Genomic DNA, 17,522 nt, shown 5'->3' on the forward strand with positions numbered 1-17,522 from the left:
GCAAAGTTTTGATCCATGATGCAAGTGCAACCATTGCAGCTTTGTCAAAAAGTTGTGAAATGTTTTGCGTGATTAGTTACAATCACAAACAAGTTTCAGGTCTCTAAATATTGCTTGTCATAAAAGTTAAAAAAAAAAATAGAACTTAAAGGGTGACTGAAAGGTAGAAAATCTAATACACTGCAGGATGCTGAGTCAACAGTAAAGTACAGTAACATAGTAATGGTTACATACATGAGCGGCCCTGCACTGGTGTATGTAGTGTACTTACATTTAAACATGGAGGACGAGTCTATGTTTCTGAACGGATTCATTTGAGGTCAACAATTAGTGGAAAAGATTTCTGTAATATAAAAAAAAAAATCCACCATTATAATAGCAATCCACCGAAATGCAAGCACAACTGACCTCAAGGGATTTAAAGATGACACTCTGGTCTGTTAATGCCTAAAAAACACCTATGATTAATTAGGGCATTAAGTACCAACCTTTTGAACCATGTGCCTTACATTGTGTTCTAATTATCTGCCATTAAACTAGAAAAAGTGGGGTTGAACATTATGTCCTAATTGCACTTGTGCCAGGTGCTTTAGGCCGAATGCTTAGATCGTTACAATAGACCACAAGAGTTGATAGACGATGATTTGAGACCGCTTACCTCTTTCTCAGTTTTTCACTATGCTTCTTGCAAGTTAGCAAAGTTGTACCACAACCACTGTTCTACTGCAGCACAATGATATCCAGAGCTGCAGAATGTTTGTGTTTCCTTCTTTAGCACCCACCTCACCCAGTGTACATTATGAACTTCTTTAAATTAAATGCTTAATAAAGCAGTAAATTACACTGGCTGAGCTATTCCTGTTTGAGGTTTTTTTACTCTCTGATTTGAGAACAAACTCTGAAAGGTCACGTATTATGAGAAGCAGCAGTTTCCAATAATGTGGAATCCCATTTCTGAACTGATATTTAGAATAATATCACAGTCATTTATTATGTTTGAACACAGGCAGACTTAATTGTGCTTTCTCTCTCACCACTCTGTCAGACTATCTCCCAAAGAATGGCAGTAAAGGAGCTGCCAGTCCAAAGAGCCAAACAGGGAAAGGTGGGAAGACTGGGAAAGTAGTGAAGAGTCGTATTCCTCGAGCAGCCACATCCCGAGCTGAGAGGATATGGCCTGGAGGAGTCATTCCCTACGTCATAGGAGGAAACTTCACTGGTAAGCAACTCCACTGGACCGCTGCCATCACCGCTCAGCACTAAAATACACAGACGTGTGTTTGTGTAAAAGTAGGATGTAAAATGTGTGTGTTTCAGGTAGTCAGAGGGCCATGTTCAAGCAGGCCATGCGTCACTGGGAGAAACAGACGTGCGTGACGTTTATAGAGAAGACAGATGAAGAAAGCTACATAGTCTTCACCTACAGACCCTGCGGGTGAGTTTGGAAGATCTCCATGTATATCTGTGTGTGTGTGTGTGTGTGTGTGTGTGTGTGTGTGTGTGTGTGTGTGTAGTGTGTGTGTGTGTGTGTGTGTGTAGTGTGTGTGTGTGTGATCTGTGTGAGTACCTAGAGTTCACTGGTGACCTTGTCACAGCGAGAGACGATACGGTCACTCAACAATGGTTCCACTTTCCTTCCTGTCCTGCTCCTGTTTCCCCGTCCCACCAATCATACGGCTCTGTTTAAGTGTTTGTATGTTCATGCAGTTTTTTGTTTTTTTTGTTCATACTTTGCAGAATTGCATTGTTCTGTCGAGTGGCAGCACGGTGGGGGTCAGAGTGTGTTTGTACAGCGGTGACACTTCACTGACTGGTCGCCAGGTTTTAGGGTGTTTAAGATCACGACGATGGGCTTATCGTCAGACACTGTTTGCAGATGGTTGAAAGAGTCGGATATCCAGCTCCATTTATGAATTTACGCTGTTAATGTAGGAGTCAATTAAGAAATGACCCAGTTATTACCAAACACACACACACACACACACACACACACACACACACACACACACACACACACACACACACACACACACACAGTTTCCAGCTTCAAACATTAAGGGGACTTGCTTCTTTTTTCTGGTTTCCATTTTTCACTATTTTGTCAAACTGTAGAGATTTATTTACATGTTTGTCACCTGTTGTTCTGCATGGCTGCACCATTACATCCAATGCACATTCTCACTCCCTTTTAAAATGACATATTTGGCATTTTTGGAAACTTTTACATCTCAACTAGACGTTATCCCAGCGAGGTAAAAAAAACCTTAATGGCTGTTTGTGTAAAGACACAATATCACATTTAAGAGGCTTGATTTCCTTTTTTTTTTTTTTTAAAGGTGACAAATCTTTGGTAAAAGACATCTTTATAATTCTTAAATGACATGCCAAAGAATAAATTCAATTTTGATAAAGCAAAGTATTATATATTTGAAACGATACACACCCCTATACTTTAATAGAACTAATGTGGTTTGAATATTGACATTAAGGTAACGATTTGTGAAATGTTTCTTTGCTCTCAAAATAATATTTGATGCCTATTGAAGATCTGTGACGATCAAAACTTTGCACTGTTTCTGTGCTTTTCAATCTTTTTATTGATTATTATTTATAAACAAGTTCACATGCAGAGCTTTATTCTGAAATGTATTTAATTTCTAAATGTAAAACACCAGCAGCCATTTAGGTGAGTTAAAGATCTGCGTGTTAACTGATGATGCCAGTTGTGTCGTGCTCTGTGATAGGCTGGCTGCATTAGAGATTAGACACTTTAATCTGATGTATAAATACCCTGCAGCTTGGAAGTTCAGTGAGTTTATGAAAGAAAGATGCATAAAAGTAAGAAATGCATGAATGAAATAGAACCACAGCCCAGTTTTGGTACCTGTTGTGTGTGTGTGTGTGTGTGTGTGTGTGTGTGTGTGTGTGTGTGTGTGTGTGTGTGTGTGTGCAGTTACCGATGCTAGCAATGAAAATGCTGCAAGAAAAGACTCCGTCTACTCCAGTGACTCCTGATCCTTACCATGCAATCAGCTCACAGGATAACTTTAATCAGATTTGTTAGCCTGGCACGGCTGTCTCTGCTAACCAGAAAAAGAGAACGTGTGTGTGTGTGTGTGTTCTGTGAGCAGCGATATGTGAATTCTCACAGCTTATTCACGCTGGGTTATGAAACTCGAGTGTTATTGAAGTGTTGTATGTAAATAAATCCTGCCACTTTTCCTCTGGTGGACGTAGTACAGCGCAGGAAAGCCTGAAAAGACTGTGTGTTTGTGTATGTGTGTGTGTGTGTGTGTGTGTGTGTGCGCGTATCTGTGTGTGTGTGTGTGTGTGTGTGTGTGGTCATGGTTAACTAATTACAACACTGCTGATGCTTTTTTTCCACTGTCAAACATGTAGTTAATATTATCCGCCTATCTCCTTGCTATCACCCTCGAATCCTTATTAGGTGTTGTTCCTATGTGGGTCGTCGTGGCAACGGGCCCCAAGCCATCTCCATAGGAAAGAACTGTGACAAGTTTGGCATCGTGGTCCACGAACTGGGCCACGTCATTGGCTTCTGGCATGAGCACACACGGCCCGACCGTGACGATCATGTGACCATCATCCGGGATAACATCCAACCGGGTGAGGCTTATTACCCAGCAGGCACCTGGGTCTCTGTTAAAACCCTTCAGGTTGTATCTCGCCAGAGATGGCATTTACAGACGGTGTGTGTGTTTCCAACTTCACACTCATGTCTGGCTCTGGGTGAGTGTGAATGAGCCTTTTAATGACTGTGAAGTCACCTCGACCGCTGTCTGCCACCTCTCCTCCAACACACTTCCCTGCACCACAACACAATCTGACAGGTGTTAAATCAAATCACATGGCCGTGTAGCAGACCTGAGCCATGACTTTTTTTAGAAACATATCGGAGCTTAGAACAACTCTCCTCAATTGGACTTAAAGGATTTTAATAAAGGACCTTAAATGGCCTTATCTGTTTGTAAAGAGTATATTATGCATCTATGGAAACACACTAAACGGTTACACCCTGATCGTTTTTGTTTGATAAAATCTCTAATGCAGCTATAGCTCCATATGTGCAAATATATGTATGTGTGTGTGTGTGTGTTTCCCAGGCCAAGAGTATAACTTCCTCAAGATGGAACCAGGGGAGGTGAACTCTCTCGGGGAGCCATATGATTTTGATAGCATCATGCACTATGCCAGGAACACCTTCTCACGGTAACCAGTGGCGACATCTTGCCTGTTGACCTGTTTTGAATTTACAAGATCACAATATGCCAGGGCTTTTTTTTTTCTCAAAATGGAAGTCGGTTCTGTAGTTTTGTGGAAGAGTGAAGTATTTATAACTGAAAAACAGACAAAAATACTGATGCTGAGCTAATATTTCACTCAGGCAACTGGTTACTTTAGTTTTACAAACATTTTAGGTTTGTGACAAACTCCTTACTACCCCAAACTTTTATTTGTTGTTTTGTCCCTTATTTGAATTTTAGCAACCTAAGGAAAATTAGCAAGCGGAAAATTATCTGAAAATGTCAAAAATGTTTCTGATCTCTATCATTTTAATCATTTTGTGACCAACTTAATTCATCCTTATGTTCCAGCTTCTGTACATTTGCTTTGGCAGAAACTGTAAATGATCACTCAATGCAGGAAAGTAAAGTAAAACTGGAAGTGAAACTTTAAAACAGTAAAACTGAAAGTTTTCAGCGTTAAGAAATCTTTTCCTAATTTTTTCAGATATTTCTACCAATTAAAATCAGCCAATTTGGATCTGTCAGTGAGACCAGAAAAGGATTCCCTTTACATGTTTTCCGTGTGAGGGTGCTCATTAATCCGTGCCGTGCCTACTTTTATAAGCCTTCCCATTCCCCAGTCAGCTCCAATGCACACGTTAGAGAAAACACAGAACTGGTGAGGTGATCAGGACTTGAATGGAGGTCACTGTTTCCTAAAATCATAGCTTGTTCTTTAAACATAGCAAGTTGTATTGAACGATTATGATGCTACATGTGTGTATGTGTTGTAATGACATATTAAATGCTCGCTCTTTCCCCTCCCTGAAGCGGGATGTTTCTCGACACCATCCTTCCATCCAGAGATGAAAACGGGGTCCGGCCTGCTATCGGCCAGCGGACCAGGCTCAGTAAAGGAGACATTGCACAGGCAAGGAAGCTGTATAGATGCCCAGGTACTGATATATTTACTATGAGACCGCAGTGTGTGTGTGTGTGTGTGTGTGTGTGTGTGTGTGTGTGTGTGTGTGTGTTGGTGCGTGTGTGCTGGCGTCATAGCTAGGAAACAAAAGATGACCTCTGTTTATCTGCTTGTAACTTTGACGTAAAATTGGCCCGCCCCTCTACTCTCCAAGGCACAGAAGTGAAGTTGAGTAATTTGTTTTTCCATGTGATGCCTCCCTCTGTGTTTTCGGGACTCGCACACATCACACACACACACCCTTCGAAACAGTTCTTGCGCACAGCCGTGTGGTTCTGGCGTTCCTTGGTCCCCGGCGAGCCGTTCTGACGTGATCTCACCGAGCTGTGCAGTAATGTCGCAAAGGTTTATGATTGTTGTTTATGGCCTGTTTTTTTTGCCACCCCCACCACACACAATCACTTGTCACTAATTACTCATTTTGTCTAATTTTGTTATACAAAAAAACATTTCCATGAATTTCATATCTGCGTTAACAACACAATATATAAATGCTGTATACAAATGCACAAGTATTTAATTTTACAATCTATGTGTTTGATACTGGAGAGAGAACAAGACTGTGTTAGTGTGTCCCAGCTGGAAATAAATATAACTTCAACCTTATAAGGTCATATTTGACTGATACCATATTCACTGACAGATGAACAGAGCCCCAGGGCATTGTGGGGGAAAACAGCATGCATGATGGGATAGGAGGGGCACATTTGGCTAACCTCCTTTTGAGAGGGAGTGACGGCGTTAAACTCCGAATGAGGGATAAAGAGCAAAAGACTGTCTGATATTTTTCATTGAATGATTGAATAGTCTGCCACTTTTGCTGACCTGCAGTAAAAGTTAGAGCTACTGACATTTTTTTAAATTCTGCTAGATGGTGACCTCATGTCTGAGGTTGGACCACGCATGCATACTGATACACGCAGGAACACAGATGCGCATACTGTCGCCTCCTTCATGCAAAGCCAATAGAAGCCAAAAGCAACATGACGCATGAGTTTGTTTGGGAGAGTAATTTTAATTCCTTTACTGGTGTCTGAATGAGAACTGCATGTCTAACAGTTTCCACATGGACAGATCAGACAGTATGGACATAAACTTTGGCACAATAACAAAGCATGTTAGAGGCTGTTGTTTTGACAAAATAGTCTGTAATATATCTATTTCGGTAAATTGGCAGTGGAAAATTAATTTTATGCTGATTGAGAATAATAACAAATATGAGAGCCATGTGCTCTTTATTAATTTACCGATTATAAGTCATCAGCACACAGCTGAAAGCACTATACACACGAGCAGGACATACCACAGAAATCTAACTCCATCTGTGTGTGTGTGTGTGTGTGTGTGTGTGTGTGTGTGTGTGTGTGTGTGTGTGTGTGTGTGTGTTGCAGCATGCGGAGAGACGCTTCAAGAGTCAACGGGAAACTTCTCCTCTCCTGGTTACCCCAACGGATACCCTTCATACACTCACTGTGTCTGGAGAATATCTGTTACACCCGGAGAAAAGGTGCGCACACATGCACGCATTCAGTGGCACCCTACAGTGCGGTGAATGTGTATGCCTAGCCAATATAAAACGAGACCACTGACCGAATGACAGTATATTGATTAAGTTCTAACAACACTGGTTCTGCCCTCTTCCTCTGCTTCCGCGTAGTCTCTGCAGAGCACAGATCTGCATTAAGCATGTTAAATATGTTTGTTTTTGTTTACTTTTATGCTCCTCCAGATTGTCCTAAACTTCACCACCATGGATCTGTATAAGAGCAGCCTGTGCTGGTATGACTACATCGAGGTTCGGGATGGATACTGGAGGAAAGCTCCGCTGCTCGGTAAGATCAGGAGACCGTTGTTGCTGCTCGTCTCCTTCTTCTTATTGTAATATTCCTTTATTGCATTTAAAACTAATCTAGATGTTTAACACAAACAGCCCTGGTTTTAGCTTTACGACCCCATACTTTGTGTTCTTATTCTTTACGATTAATATTGCAGTTGGTCTTCAAATGTTTAGGATGAAGAAAATTCTCTCAATCTATTAGTGACACTACTTCCTCCTGCAAATTAGGATGTACAATATTTTGTACGTTTTTTTTTTTTTATCGTTCTTGACAGAATAAAATGATTTTGAATGATTGGGACTGAAGTGAATACAAGACTGCATTCATAACAACCAAAAACCGTACCCGATTTAAATCTGACTGTCCTCCCCTACAAAGTAGTTCCCTCTGTGCACATCACTGTGGTGTGCTCCTGTTCAACAAGAACAGTCTTGGAACTTGTTGATTAACCCTTGTATGTATAAAAAAAAACACTATAAGCTGCACTGTAAACTGTACTCGGTGACAATTGCAAGTCCAAGCCAGGAAATGCAGGTGAGGCCTGATGAGATGCAAAGTGTTGCCAGATGACTCTGTGTTGCAACAGACGTTCCCCAGGATCAAACTTTTTTCCCAGCTCCAGTGACCTTGTTGACATGTAAGATGCTGAACACAGACCGTTAACAGAAAGTACTTCTATTGTGCTAAAATGTCAAGTTGTTCCCAGCTACATCATGTAATCTTTTGAAAGCCATATTTCTCCAAAAATGATCAGACATCCTGGTTTACAGAGTTTGATTTTGTGTGTGTTTTACAGGCAGGTTTTGTGGAGATAAAGTTCCCGACGTCTTGATTTCCACCGATAGCAGAATGTGGATTGAGTTCCGCAGCAGCAGCAACTGGGTGGGGAAAGGCTTTGCTGCCATTTACGAAGGTAACAATGAGTCAAATTCATAAATAAAAGCATGGACATCTATGAACTGAGAGACTGCAAACTCAGTGTCTGATGAAATAAGGCCAGGCTCTGAATTTGATGACCTTGTGTCTTTTGTGAGAAGTTTTCTCGGGGCTTTCATTATTCATCGTGTACACAGAATGTGTTTCAGGTGTCTTTGGTCAGTGCAGTTGATGCTAATTCATCCTGTTTCTGTCTCTCTCCCTCTCTTCTCTTGTGCAGCGATCTGTGGTGGGGAAATCACCAAGGACTCAGGCCAGATTCAGTCTCCCAACTATCCCGACGACTACAGACCCTCCAAAGAGTGTGTGTGGAGGATCACTGTGTCCGAGGGGTACAACGTCGGGCTCAGCTTCCAGGCCTTTGAGGTGACTCACTCCCTCTGTGTGTGTGTGTGTGTGTGTGTGTGTGTGTGTGTGTGTGTGTGTGTGTGTGTGTGTGTGTGTGTGTGTGTGTGTGTGTGTGTGTGTGTGTGTCCTCCGCCCCCCTGTGCGTGTGCTTAGGAATGTCTGGGTCAAATTTCACGCTCGTATAGCTGCTGTGAAGTTAATGAAGGTGGTGGTGGTGCGTGTGTGTTTGTGAGCATACAGAGAGACACTGCAGGCAATTGAGGGTTAGTTTCGTAGTTTGAGCGCCGTAAAAACTTCATGGGGGAGGGAAATTCAAATGTTCATGGTGTCTGATTCTGCTTTAATTATACACAGAACTTAATATTCACAGGTTGTGTCACTACTCTACTCTTGAAGCTGAAATGGTGTCACTTCAGACAGAGTTTAAGGCTTGATTAAGGTTTACTGATGAGCACACATCAGGTGAACTTGAAGCTGTGACGTAAACAAACCAATGTGAAATACCGACAGAATGTCTCAAACTGTAGCGGCTCTGTCAGCTCTGTTTGTGTTTGCAGCTGCAGGTCTACTGATGATCATAACATTTTCCACATCTGATTCATTGCTGAAATGTGGGAACCTGGTAACTCTGGTGTAATACAGTCTGTCAGGGAAAGCAAAATGAGCAGTTAAGCTTTCAGACAACGAATCCAGTTTTATGTAACTTAGTGAAAGTCAAATTATTGCCTAATTGCTCCCTGCTAAATGTCTTCTTAGTTCAACTATGACCTTACAGTACGTCTACTATAACGCATGTTTTTTTGTACATAATGGAATAATAGTAATAAGGGATTATGCTATTGTTAATATTAATAAATTCTTCTGCTATTTACATAATGTGCAATCAGTTTATTTATGTCTTTTGCTTTCTTTTTGTAGCAGCACCACCACTGCATCCCACATCTCAGCCAAAAGTTTAAAGACCCCCCCAGGCGTTGTCAATTGGAAATTTTTGACATATTTCACGTTTGTAAATCTCTGAACACTTTAATTCCCAACCTCAATCGTCAGGTGTGACCTGATTATGTTGAATCAGGCTCAGATTATTTGATTAAGCCAGTGTGTTTGAGAGGGTCAGGGTCATAATTCAATTCTGATTTAATTCTATTTTATTTATATAGTAGAAAATCATTGAGTGCATTTTACAGTTAGGTCAAAACCTGACAGTATTGTAGAGAGAAACCCAACAATTATGTCAACATAACAATAAATGTCAACAGTGAGGAAAAACTCCCTTTTAACAGGAAAAACCAGGCTTAGAAGTGGGCGGCCATCTGCCTCGACTGGTTGGGGTGAGAGTGGATCGGAGAGAGAAATGAGTACCAGCTATTGTCTTTAAATGCCTGGTGAAGGAAGACAAATACTGCTTTTAATAACAGCAATCATTCTGAGACATTTGATGGTCACACTACATATATTCACAGCAGTTTTCTGTATCTGTGTGTTTATGTGTTATTGTTGGTAAAGATTGAAAGGCACGACAGCTGCGCTTACGACTACCTAGAGGTTCGGGATGGCCCACTCGAAACAAGCCCTCTGATTGGTCGATTCTGTGGCTACGACAAGCCTGAGGACGTGCGCTCTACCTCACACACACTGTGGATGAAGTTCGTCTCGGACGGGACGGTGAACAAGGCCGGCTTTGCTGCTAACTTTTTCAAAGGTATGTAAGAAGGACAGAGAGTAGCTCTGTGTGTGTGTGTGTGTGTGTGTGTGTGTGTGTGTGTGTGTGTGTGTGTGTGTGTGTGTGTGTGTTTGCGTGCATTGTTTTTTTCTCACATGGCTTTTTCACATTTGTTATGTGCTCTCACGTGTGTGTTTTTTCAGAGGAAGATGAGTGTGCCAAGCCAGACAATGGTGGATGTGAACAGAGGTGTGTAAACACTCTCGGCAGCTTCAAGTGTGCCTGTGACCCAGGTTACGAACTAGCCCCTGACAAGAAGAGCTGCGAAGGTAACAGTTAGTGTATGTGTGTTTCTGTGTGCGAGCGTGTGTCTGGTATGCTGTTTTCATGTTTGTGTTTGCATTCCTGTGTATGCCGCTTTGTGTTTCAATAGGATGTGTGTCTAACTCATCAGAAACATAAATCAACAACATCCAAACAGCCTCCATCAACAGGAAAAAACATCTTTCTGAAACAAAGCCACATGACTCACTGTTCCAATGCCACACAAGCTGTAAAGGTCCTTTAATCTCACAAAATAGATTAACAACTCGTAATTCCCACATAGTGAAACAAATTAACAAACCACTTCTGAGGCAGGCAGAGAGAAAAAGCTATGCTCGTGAAATATCCAAATTGTGGGTTTGCAGTGTTTTTCCGAAGAGCAGATATTATTGTGAAATCCTCACTGATTTAATGTGTGGGTACATCAAGTAGTGAGATAATTTAAAACAAAAATAAAAACAAAACATAAAACTTTAGTTTGCTCAGCTACTCTGAAGGGTAGACTAATCAGTGAGCGGTTGGGTGGTTAAGTGCAATGATGTTGAAGTCAAGCATTTGTTTCTAAATGCAGTTTCAACAATGGCGGCAGTGGTAGAGGTAGATGTAGAATTACGAAAAGTTGGAACAAGACTAGCAAATATCTAAAAATTGAAGTCAGAGCAAGAACAATGCCTAAAATTATTAGTTGAGGGCAAGGTTGGTCTTCGTTTTTTACAGCTTGGTGAACTTCAGTGCACGACAAACATCATATGGTGGTCTATAGCGATTGGATCCAATAATTTTAAATTAACCTGAGGTCTACACCCATTAGGATAAAATGACTGGAAACAATCCCCAGTGGAGCATGGCCCAGACCCACATATTCACACAGTGAAGTTGAGTCTTGTAATCCAATGCTGCGGTAGAAGCATGAAGCGCATGTGCCCCATTTACACATACATGCTTTCTTTTTTATAGCTATAATTTCTGTTAAACCAAAAGGAATTTAACCAATAGATCCCAATGACAGCCTGACGGTTAACACTCATACGCCCTCAGTTTGTTTGGACGATCAAATAAAAGCAGAAATGCAAAAACAAGAGCATGTATTTCTGTGCGTATCTAAATTGTTTGCATCTTTGCAGCGGCTTGTGGCGGTCTCCTGTCCAAGCTGAATGGGACCATTAGCACTCCCGGCTGGCCCAAAGAATATCCACCTAACAAGAACTGCGTGTGGCAGGTGGTCGCTCCCACTCAGTACCGCATCTCCATGCAGTTTGAGGCCTTCGAGCTGGAGGGCAACGAGGTGAGTTTAACTGCGTGTTTCTGTGTTACATACTAATCAGAGCAAAAGGAAGTTGCTGAATGTAGCAGCCACCTTGTGGATGTGTGTTGCAAGAGCCTTGTTTGTGTGTTAAGGTGTGTAAATACGACTACGTGGAGGTGCGGAGCGGCCTTTCATCCGACTCTAAGCTGCACGGTAAATACTGTGGAACTGAGGTCCCCGAGGTCATCACCTCTCAGTACAACAACATGAGGATTGAGTTCAAGTCGGACAACACCGTCTCCAAGAAAGGCTTCAAGGCTCACTTCTTCTCAGGTAAGACACATGCGTGTGTATTTTTGTCAGGGGTGTGCAGATAATCTACTGTCTTTAACCAAATTGTAAGCGACTAGAACATCCAAAGAGTACAGATGGACATGGGAGAAGTAGATTATGATGAAGGAGTGGTTTGTGGTTTTTGATGCTCTGCACCACTGGAATCCAGTGAAACTGCCAAAAACTCAAACTGAACACAACTTCTGTCTTCCTAAAAACTCAGACTATCATTCTAAATATGAGATGCATAGCAGGAGAAAAAAAACCGCTTGTATAGTGTCTGGTAGGCACATTTTATATTATATTTTTAGGAGATTGGTCTACACAATCTGTTTATCGTGCTAGTTTGCAGATCACATTTCTTGTCCACTCACCAAGGAATTTAAATTCCATGAATCATTTGGTTTAGGCAAGTAAAACACTCAAATTTCTAAAATGGTCAATACTACTTACTTTTCTTACTTTCTGCATCGGCGCAGGATATAAATCATGGCATGCAGAATTCAACGTATTTCCCGAGAGACAGTTGAATATTTTCACTGTGCACAGCTCAGGTTTTCTCTGTAAAAGCTGCTACAATACAGGTTTGCATGTGGAATTGGCTTTATTGTACATTAATATAAAAAAAAACAAAAAAAACAAAAACTTGTAAGTGTCTAATTGTGTGTTCCCAGTCCACCTCTACTGTGTGTTCATTTGTGATTGCTTGCATAGTTCAGTATTTAGGGAAATATCCATGTGTGCGTGTGTAGCTATGTGTACATGTGTGCGTCTGTCATGTTGTGTCTCCTGAGCCTCCACCGGCGCTCCGGCCTCCTGCACCCACCTCTGCCCTCTCTCCCTCAGACAGACTGGCACTGTGCCAGGAGCGTATGTTTGTGTTTGAGTCGTGCCAGGACATAAAGCGCGGCCGTCCTCTGACTCCTGGCCGTGTCAACAGCAAGCTGGCAACCTCGTCAAAGGTCGGAGGTAACATGACCTCACAATCGGGATCTCTGATTGGCACTGGTCTACCGTGTGATACGAGGGAATGGATGGATCCTGTTTTAATAGTGTGGATCGGTTTTTAATCCATTCTCCTCCAGAGGGAAACATGCTGTGGCCCAGTTTTTTTTTTGTTTTACTAAATAACTAAATACTAATCCTACCCAGTACCAACCAAGACCACACTGTTTAGTAAAATTGATGAGCACCAATTTAATGTTTGTCAGTCTGATTGAAAAAAATTAAATTTTCTGAGAATAAGCAGTTTCTTCTATTGTCTAAGCTGTTTTAGTTGGGTCATCTCTATTTGTTTCAATATTTTTAACCATAAAAAAGCTTATTTACTTTATATATTAAGATTGTTTTTTGAGATTGATACACACAAAAATGTCCGGTCCATGGGTTTAAAGACTCTACTATGAGTGGTTCCTCCATTTTTGTTTTGTATTGAAGGACAAGTGTCCATTATCACCACTCTCTAAAATCGAATGAATTTAGCATGCTTATTGACTCATTTTGGTACTCTTAAAGTTGACCAAAAAACAGTTATATTTACATTCAGTATTTTATATCAAAGCAAATTTGAAGCAACACTTGAAAACCTGAATTGTTTACATCCATGTCTACTTGGTAGCAGTCTTCTTCTCTGCTTTCTGTTGCCACACTGCTGTGTATCTTTTAGAGCTGTGGACTAATGTCAAACCATTGACAGGAATGTGTATTGCTTCTTGGTGTCATCACATTCCTAGATGGCACCTTTAACTTCTCGCCTATTCTGCGTGAATAAATTGCATACTCAAAAACGATCACAGCTAGTATGAAACTGGGACACAGCTATGATTTCCAACTAAAATTACAACAAATATCCCCCACTTGCTGTTGCAGGGATGAATTTGTTGGATGGTAACATCTCAGAATAACAATTTTAGGAAGTTCTCCTGAAAAAAAGAACCAGATTTCTCTCATCTTACTTTAATGTGAATCATAGAGTAACTAAAAGAGAAAATCATGACAGTTAAATCAATCAGGCGACTTCCTCTGAAGGAGGAAGTAAAGCTGTTATCTGGATGAGCTCATCAAAATTCAACTACCTACAGACCACCTGGAACACACAGTTAACCCGCTCAGTGGAGCACAGCTGTACCGAGAAATTACTCACATACAGATAATGTGTGTGTGTGTGTGTGTATTTGTGTGTGTTAAAAATTGCTGTGTGGCTCAGATATTGTCAGAAGCTTCCACAGATAGCTTTTGGTTGGCAAAAAGCCAGCAGCTCTGGGGAGGTCCCTCCAGCCTCCTACATACTACTGATCCGTGTGTGAGTGTGTGAGTGTGAGTGAGTGTGTGTGTGTGTGTGGAAATTTTGTGCTTGACCTGAAGACAGCCACAATGAACACTGTGTAGCATCGACCGCAAAGCTTCTTAGCCCGTGATAGGGCGAGACTGAGCCCACAATAGCACCGTAATACCACATCAGACACAAACACACACACACACACACACACACACACACACACACACACACACACAGCGAGAACGAGAGAGAGGAGGATTTAGTGGTTTCATTAAAAGCAGATCTATTTTAATTCACAAGCTCTGGAGTTGAGGTGAGACTCAGCGTCTGGGTCTAATCTCACATCTCTTTATAGGAATCTGCTTCTCTACTGCAGTCACAAACACACACTCCCTGTCCGTCCTCTGTCTTCCTGTGCGGTCATCGGTGCATCCCCACCTCCTCTGCCTCTGACACCATCACTGTTGTCAACGTCGCAGCCCCACACAGAGCGAGCCTTCACTGCTCCTTTTACCTCCACCCTCTGATCTGCTCTGTTGCCCCAGCGTTCAGCCTCGCTAAAAGGCTTTGTCCTCGCTCAGCCGTCCCGAGGTGAAGCCAGGTGGTTAGAAGAAGCCACAAATTAGAGAATGAGGGGGGGAAAAAATATTGAGAAGGAGGACAGCATCCTAACTGTGTTGGTTCTTTCAGCTTTTGGTTCAATTCTACAAATATTTCAACATTTTAGCCCGCTGCTATCGTCAATCTTCACAGTCTCTGCTGCCAAACAACATTGAGATCCAGAAAATCTTAGTCAAAATTGTAGTTTGCTTCAAATAGGTTTCCAAGAAAAAGAATATGTCAACTTGAAATCTGAGGAAAGGTGTATCAAATGATGAAAAGGACACAAAGAATATTTACATTTTATAGAACGGTTATATTTTTCACTCATGTAGCTACAATGAAGAGATACAATAAGTTAATAGTTTATTAAAGGAATTGCTGGAGGTTTTGGGTAATGCTCTTTCATGCTGGAAGTTAGATAAGAGGATTTTCTTGACTGTCCACTATATATGACACCGCAGCCAGTTAGCTTAGTTTAGCTTAGCGTGACAACTTGAAACAAAGAAAAAACAGAAAGCCTGGCTCTGTCCGCGGTTAACAAAATCCACCTACAAGCACCTTTCAAACTCACTGTTGTTGAATTGGCACACAAACCAAAGTGTAAAAATGTCATGTATGTTTAAGAGGAATTAAAGACTGGACATCGTGGTGTTTTGTTATCATGAATTTAGAGATTCTGGTAAAGGGGTTTTCTTATTCTGTAAAATCCTACATTCATTTATTTAGTATTGTGTTTAACCATTACTGAAATGCAATGATATAAATACAACCAGTTAATGTAAGGCAATAGTTATTTGATATTATCCCACATAGTGTAACCTACCATGTAGTGTAGTGGGACATTAACATAAATAGGTTTAAGACAGCAGCCTCACAGGACCCTAATGTGAAGACAGACTGCAGCTGTGGTCAGATTTTACATTTTCTCTTCAGTTGGCTGGGTGAACACGTCAGACTGACACAGCAGCGGAGGTCTGACCAGAGAAGAGCACAGCTGATCTGAGAACAGCTGTTACGGTCAAGAGGTTTCAGAGTCAGGGTGGAGAGTGATCACACAGCAGCCACGACCTTGACCTCGAGGCGCTGCACACAGACAGTTTTACAGGCCAGCAGCACCATTACACAGACCAACAATATATATAGTTTACCTTTGTCACAAACCTTTGACTATGTTTTCATATATTATACTCTCTTTTCCCATAACCTTTCCTTAAGAAATATTTAGCTGTTACTGTGGTAACAATTTGGACTGCAAGCAGTGTTGAAAGCTGGGATGTCTGTTTTTTTTTTACCATCATGCTGGACTTTAACTGTCATCCTAATGAGAAGAAGTTTAACCTGACAGATGAATAATGTTCTAGTTGAGCATGTTAGTCTTGTACAGACTAGCACTGCTGGATGTTTTTTCTTCCCCCACTTTTGTCACATTCCCGTACTTCACTGACCTTCCTAGTTTGATTTGATTATCTTCTTGTAACGCCTCTTCTGCCATTTCCTATTATCTCTCCTTCCCTAATCATCTTCTCTTCCTTCACTCCCTGCCCTCCACCTCATCTCTCTGATGTTTCCACATGAGTGATGTGTTGCATGTGTATCTCTCACAGACAAAGATGAGTGCAGCAAGGACAACGGCGGCTGCCAGCACGAGTGCATCAACACAGTGGGCTCGTACGTTTGTCAGTGTCGCCATGGCTTTGTACTGCATGAGAACAAACATGACTGTAAGGAAGGTGGGTTTCACGTACATTCACATCTGCACACACACTGGCATAAAAATATGGGCGCGCACATGCATGTCGTTACGCATCCACACAAGCATGGTCTCATTCATAAAAACAGTCATCATCCATCATACAGTCCATACTCTGTCCACCAAGATCGACATGACAACAAACTGGAGCTTTACATTTGAAGGGAGTCGTTTTTTCCATGTATTTTTACACCTATAGCCTGCGAGCAGAGCTGTAGACTTGAGTAGAGCTGGGTACCGACCGAGTTGCTTTAAGACCATCTACTATTGAAAAAGTTTGTGTGTCAAATTTTGATACCTACACAAACACAAACACACAAACATGTTTTCATTTTGAAACGCATAACTTTTGCTTTGTATATGAAGGAGTAAAGTCAGTGAGTCAATATAACATTAACCCTATATGGGGTCTTTGGTTTAAACTTTTTCACTCTTACATTAAAATGCTTTGTGTCACTCTTCTTAAAGAAAGTTTTGGCCACATACATTGCAGTGTAAGTGCCTAGCTAGTGTCTACATTTAGCCTGCATGTGGTGTTTAGGTAATATCTGTAAATTGTAGCTACAGAAAACAACTTGGGTTATTCTCTCCCCCTCTGAAGTGCATGAAAACTAAAGATTTGTAACCGAATGTGTAATGAAATGTTTTATTTTTCTTAAGGATTTTATAAAAATTTTGCAAAAGAAAAGCATTGTTTTGGACTTGGTATTGAAGTAAAGGTATCAGTAACGGTTTTGAAAATTTCTGAACGACGCCCAGCCCTAAACTTGAAGCTTAAGAAACGGACTGACTAAGCTATAAAAGGGGAAGACTAGAGACCTGTTGACTTGAAGTCTGAAGCTTTGACCTGGTAAAACCCTTAAACTATTGAAAAAAAAAAATAAAAAAAAAAAGGATCAGGCAGGCTTCGCTACATGCCTTAAACAATTAATTATTCCAAATCTATTTCTCAGCCTGTACATTAACATGACTTG

General features: G+C 41.2%; 1 protein-coding gene across 1 annotated transcript in view; it reads left to right on the top strand.

Annotated features, from left to right (window-relative positions):
* The window catches only part of tll1 (tolloid-like 1), a 47,320-nt gene that overhangs the window by 17,029 nt on the left and 12,769 nt on the right, over window positions 1-17,522 (top strand). The window contains exons 4-17 of the mRNA XM_069168216.1: window positions 1,046-1,219; window positions 1,318-1,435; window positions 3,449-3,627; window positions 4,125-4,230; window positions 5,079-5,203; window positions 6,621-6,736; window positions 6,959-7,061; window positions 7,864-7,980; window positions 8,224-8,369; window positions 9,858-10,053; window positions 10,218-10,343; window positions 11,463-11,623; window positions 11,737-11,917; window positions 16,403-16,528. Of these exons, the coding sequence (XP_069024317.1) occupies window positions 1,046-1,219; window positions 1,318-1,435; window positions 3,449-3,627; window positions 4,125-4,230; window positions 5,079-5,203; window positions 6,621-6,736; window positions 6,959-7,061; window positions 7,864-7,980; window positions 8,224-8,369; window positions 9,858-10,053; window positions 10,218-10,343; window positions 11,463-11,623; window positions 11,737-11,917; window positions 16,403-16,528 (1,974 nt within the window). The remainder of the gene's footprint in view (window positions 1-1,045; window positions 1,220-1,317; window positions 1,436-3,448; window positions 3,628-4,124; window positions 4,231-5,078; window positions 5,204-6,620; window positions 6,737-6,958; window positions 7,062-7,863; window positions 7,981-8,223; window positions 8,370-9,857; window positions 10,054-10,217; window positions 10,344-11,462; window positions 11,624-11,736; window positions 11,918-16,402; window positions 16,529-17,522) is intronic.

Source organism: Embiotoca jacksoni, unplaced genomic scaffold, assembly GCF_022577435.1.
Source record: "Embiotoca jacksoni isolate LCO1_2020_lvr unplaced genomic scaffold, fEmbJac1.0.p SCAF_4, whole genome shotgun sequence".
NCBI lineage: Eukaryota > Metazoa > Chordata > Actinopteri > Embiotocidae > Embiotoca > Embiotoca jacksoni.